The sequence below is a fragment of the Enoplosus armatus genome, chromosome 22, assembly GCF_043641665.1.
Source record: "Enoplosus armatus isolate fEnoArm2 chromosome 22, fEnoArm2.hap1, whole genome shotgun sequence".
NCBI lineage: Eukaryota > Metazoa > Chordata > Actinopteri > Centrarchiformes > Enoplosidae > Enoplosus > Enoplosus armatus.
Genome location: NC_092201.1, coordinates 16,289,230 through 16,293,996, shown reverse-complemented (window position 1 = coordinate 16,293,996; position 4,767 = coordinate 16,289,230). Strand labels below are relative to the sequence as shown.

The 4,767-nt window shown below is 44.8% G+C and overlaps 1 protein-coding gene across 1 annotated transcript; it reads right to left on the bottom strand.

Annotated features, from left to right (window-relative positions):
• Positions 1-1,202: 1,202 nt before the first annotated feature.
• Positions 1,203-3,850, bottom strand: LOC139305108 (toll-like receptor 1). The gene is made up of 2 exons (XM_070929051.1): positions 3,837-3,850; positions 1,203-3,672 (listed from the first exon to the last, which is right to left on the bottom strand). The coding sequence occupies exons 1-2, from the start codon at positions 3,848-3,850 to the stop codon at positions 1,203-1,205; spliced, it is 2,484 nt and encodes an 827-aa protein (XP_070785152.1).
• Positions 3,851-4,767: the final 917 nt, after the last annotated feature.

Here is a 4,767-nt window from a genome sequence, read left to right as displayed (position 1 = left end):
TTAAATATTGTAAATGTGCATGTATTTTTTATCTTATATTTGTACATTTCTAACCCCATGCTACTTTTCGACTCTTTAATGGGAGCACCTGTAACCCTAACTCTAACCCCCCCCCCCCCCCCCCCCACCCTCCAGGGATCAATAAAGTATTTCTGATCTGATCTGATTATGAATGACTGATGAATCATTTCTCATTTGTATAGACATTAGTTATATCTTATAAACCCATTATAAAGAGTGCCTCATACTACAAACATACTATATATTATAAGCCCACATATTGTATTAATATTCAGAATCTAGGCACCCAGTACACTCATAGCAATGGTACTTACTTGCATATATTTATGTAACACACACAGATAAACGTCCCCATACAAATTACATTAGCAGCCGTATGCGGGGGGGGGGGGGGGTGTTTTAATACATTTAGATAAACCTCTTTAAACACAAACGCATGTCGTCTTTTATTGGAGTGGAGCTTAAACAGTACGCTTATCATGGATTTTGATTTGAAGTGATATTTGATATAAAAGATGAAAAAGACAAATTTGCAGCCTCACTCCAGCGTGTTCCCTCATACTCGTGTGTGTGGTGTCGAGTGTAATTGCAAACAGTAGATGGAGACATTGGCTTAAATTTATAAGAGGCTCTTAACAGAGGACTCAAACACATGGCCATAAAACAACGAAAAAAGCATTTCTCTGCTGGGAAAAGACATATTGAATTGTTGAAATAATTGACACTGCAGAGAAAAAAAAAAGATTATATATATATGTTTTTTTTTACATGTTTAGAAAATGATCCTGTTTACAGCGAGCAGCTGCTTTCCTCCGTTCAGGCTCAGTGCCAAACTATTTTAACTCTGATTAGCTTGTCACATTACAGAAATCTGTAATTCATTCACGACTAGGGGAAGCGCTAATGCATCTTTAACTACATTTTGAAATGCTCCATGAAAAGATCTCAAATTGACCTTGTGACTTCTTTCTTTTACTGTTAAGTTGTAACACATTTTTTTCACACAACGAGGACTGTGGATTGTGCCCCCATCACTTACATTGGTTTTGCATTAGGACGAGATCTCCTCAGGGTCAGTAATGAAGAGGAGGAACCAACCAAAACCCTTCAGTGTACATATGGGCACGTGGGTATTGTTTTTAGATAGGCTTGAAAAAAATGAGACCCTATCCTTTGAGCCCTTACGCTTGGTCTGTAACCAGAGGTACTATATCTGCAATGGCCAAAGCCACGTCCTGTAGAACCACAGATTTGTCTGCCGCGTGCAGCATGGATCTAAGACTGGCCCAGAAGACCTGCTGCTTCCGTTCATCCTTCGGCCACTCGAGGTACGTCTGCTGCCTCAGTAAACTCTTGAGTCTCAAGAACCTCTTGGGCAGAGACTCAGTTGGAATGGGCTCCAGTAATATGAAGACTAAAGAGTCCTGCTGGACGCTGATGGCTCTGTGCTGGGCGTAGAAGAGCTCGTAGTTGCACCACTCGCTCTGGACAAAATGTTTGGTGAGGACGAACAGCGTCTTGTAGCTGGACTCCACACAGTTGATAATGTTGTCTATGATCCAGTCACCGGGGACAAAGTCGCGCTCGTGGACGCAGAGCGAAAACCCAGAAGTTTCCAGTGATGGCACCAGCTGGCTGTCCACCCAGCCAGAGTCCTGATGACTGTAGGAGATGAATGCATGATAACTAAATGATACATTCTTCAACATGTTGGCGCGTTTCTTGCCTCTCCTCTTCACCCTGATCCACACCCATAACATCTTTGTATACCACACGCCGTCACATTTATAGAAGACCAGACCTATGGCAGCAGATATAACCATTATTACAGGCAAAGCCACAGCAGCTTGAAGCCACGTCTCACATGACAGCTCACTGGTTTTGTACTCTGAGAGTGACAGGCCTGCAAACGATGGTGGGGTGCTGCATGTATAATCTAAAGGCCAGTCCATGAGCAAAGACTTGTTGAGAACAGCGACAAACCAATGGGAGTCACACGAGCAGACGAATGGATTGCTTCCAGCTTTGAGGGTCTGAAGCCTGGGAAGTCCTTCCAAGACCTCCCTGGATATAGATGTTATAGCGTTCTGGTCTATGTAGAGACTGAGCAGGGCTGGGGCCGTGAGATCCGTAGGGATAACCTGGATGCTGTTGGAGCTGAGTTGGAGATGTGTCAGCTTAGGAAACCGAGACAGGTCCTCTGGCGTTAGCGCTGTTATTCCCGTCTTTGACAAGTCAATCCTCTCAAAGTTTGACGACAGGTATTTAAAGACGCTGTTGCCCAGGTTGTTATTTCCCAGGCTGAGCTCAGTCAGATGAGCGGGCCAAGAGCAGTCCCTGTCCAGGTCAATGGAGTTGAAGCTGAGGTCCAGAGACTCTAATGTCTTCATCTGATGCGTCTTCTCAGAGATGAAGGAAAGACTGACGAAGCGGTTCTTGCTTAAAGACAGTTGCCTCAGTTTGGGGAAGACAGAGGTGTACGAGCAATGAAACCACCAGAAGCCGGAATCTGTTAAGAGGTTATCCGACAGATCCAGCGTCTCCAGTGACGGCAGGGCAGATATGAGTTTGCAGGGTAAGATGTTCATTCCCGTCCCGGAGAACTTTAAATAGGTCAGATTTGAGACGGCCTCAACGTTCATGTTGATTGTGGGGTATCTGTATTGATAATGATTCACGCCGTTGAAAGTGATTGAGCAAAGATTGATTGTGTGATTAATGGCGCGAAACTGAAACCCGTCCGGTGTGTCTTCGTTATAAGTGATGTTGACAAATGAGAGGTCGTAAAGGGAGGAGAGCCACACGCTCTTCAGAAACTCCTCCATAAAGGAGCTGTTTGTCCAAACGTTTTCCAGGGTGAGATTCTGTATAAACGGCATTGTTCTCAAGTTCTTAAAAGGGTTGCCGGTCACATTGCACGTGTCCGGGAATAAAGTGATGAATCTCATTGACGTGGCCCCCGTCACATTCAAATCCACAAGGAGGTTCTCAAACATACCGAAATCCCCACAAAAAGACGCGAAAAGGGAAATTCTTTTGAGAGACTTCAGTTTTGCAAGAGCGCCAGAATCATACGTTTGCCAGTGAATCCCGGCTCCCAAAAACAGATGATGCAGGGAAACGTTCGTCAGTGCATCAAAGTCGTTGTAGTTGACTGACAGAGCAGCTGTACTACCCAGTGACAGCACATCCAGCTTCGTTAGGTTCTGAAATGACGCTGGAATTCGATAGCTGTTGTACAGATTGTTGGCCAAATCAAGGATTTTCAGCTGTTTCAATGAAACGTCGGGGATGATAGGCAAGTCATTGAAGGATACATTGAGAACTTTGAGTACTGGTATGTGACTGAACACACTGGGAGAAATCTCCCGCAGGCCACAGTGAGTTACCTTCAGGTAACAGAGCTGGGACAGTCTGGTAAACGGAGCTCCGTCGAGCCTCTGGATGGAGTTGTGAGAAATATCCAAAGACTGCGTGTCGTTGGGAAGATTCGAGGGAACGTTTGTCAGGTTCCGATGGGAGAGGTCTTTCATTCCCTGCCTTGATGTGACGCACAGTTTCAATCCCTTTACGTCTTCATTGACGGCCGCGCAGTCAGGTTTCATCAGGAACGCGATGGCCATGGTCCCGATCAGAAAAGCCACGTTTGTGCTGAAACACCGAGATCAAATAAACAGATGAGTCAGAAGGCACGAATCAAATAGCTGAATAAATCATGTGGCAATGATGACCATTTTTAATATTGACAAAACAGTTTGGAGACAGTCTTGCAAAATGGGAAAATAGATGTAAGGGAGAAGGAAAAAGTACATTACCTTTGTGCGGACATAGCTTCAGAAACAGTAGTGTCCAACAGTGGGTGGCGGGGGCTGAGGTCTGACCTGTATGCATTGAGCCCCAACTTTTATCCTCTGTGTTCTGAAGAACAATCTATCAGCCACTAAAGCTCTGTTCCTCATTTCCCTCCTGTAATTTCCTCTTCCCCTTTCTTTTATTTCACATGACTGCGAATTAAGAAAGGGGATGTGTTTATAGACGGATTAGGACTAAAAGACAAACGCAGATAGTATACAATAAACTGCTTATTATATCGTTCGGTCATGAGAATGTGATGCAAGCAGATTAGGTAACATGAGGACACGTCCCTTAAAGCAATACTCACGTGCCCACATGTACATCGAAAGAGACAATTCAAGGGGACACCTTCCAAAGTGAGTCTTTAAAATGTCCTATCTATGTTTCCCGCCGACAGTGTTTTCTTGCTGAGGCAAGTCTTCAGACCAGGCTTCTGTAATACATTTGAACATTAAAATCTTTCACGTAAAAAAAACTTTTCGTTCAAATCAATTCAGAAGAAGATTTCGCGCAGGTGTTGCTCACACTGTCCAGTTGTTTGGCTGCAGTAGGTCACTTCCGCACGCACTGGTCATTGGTGGGCGACAGTAAATATCTAGAGGACTCCCAGGACAACCGGAGGACAACCACATCACAGCATATTTGGTAATGTGGGGGGCCACAGAGACGTGTACCTGTTGGCCCTTCGGCTGGCACTTTCCCCAGGATCAGGTCAAAGGTGTACAGTCCTAAGAATCCTGTGCAGCTAACACGTTACTTCACTTTTTTTGAGTAACTTGTACTTAGCTTAGCTAAGCTACAGCAGGAGTATGGCTTTTTCGTAGGCCAACCCGGAAGTTAGCATCGCCTCTGGTTCCCTCGACAAAAAGCCAATGGGATTTTCTTCCATCC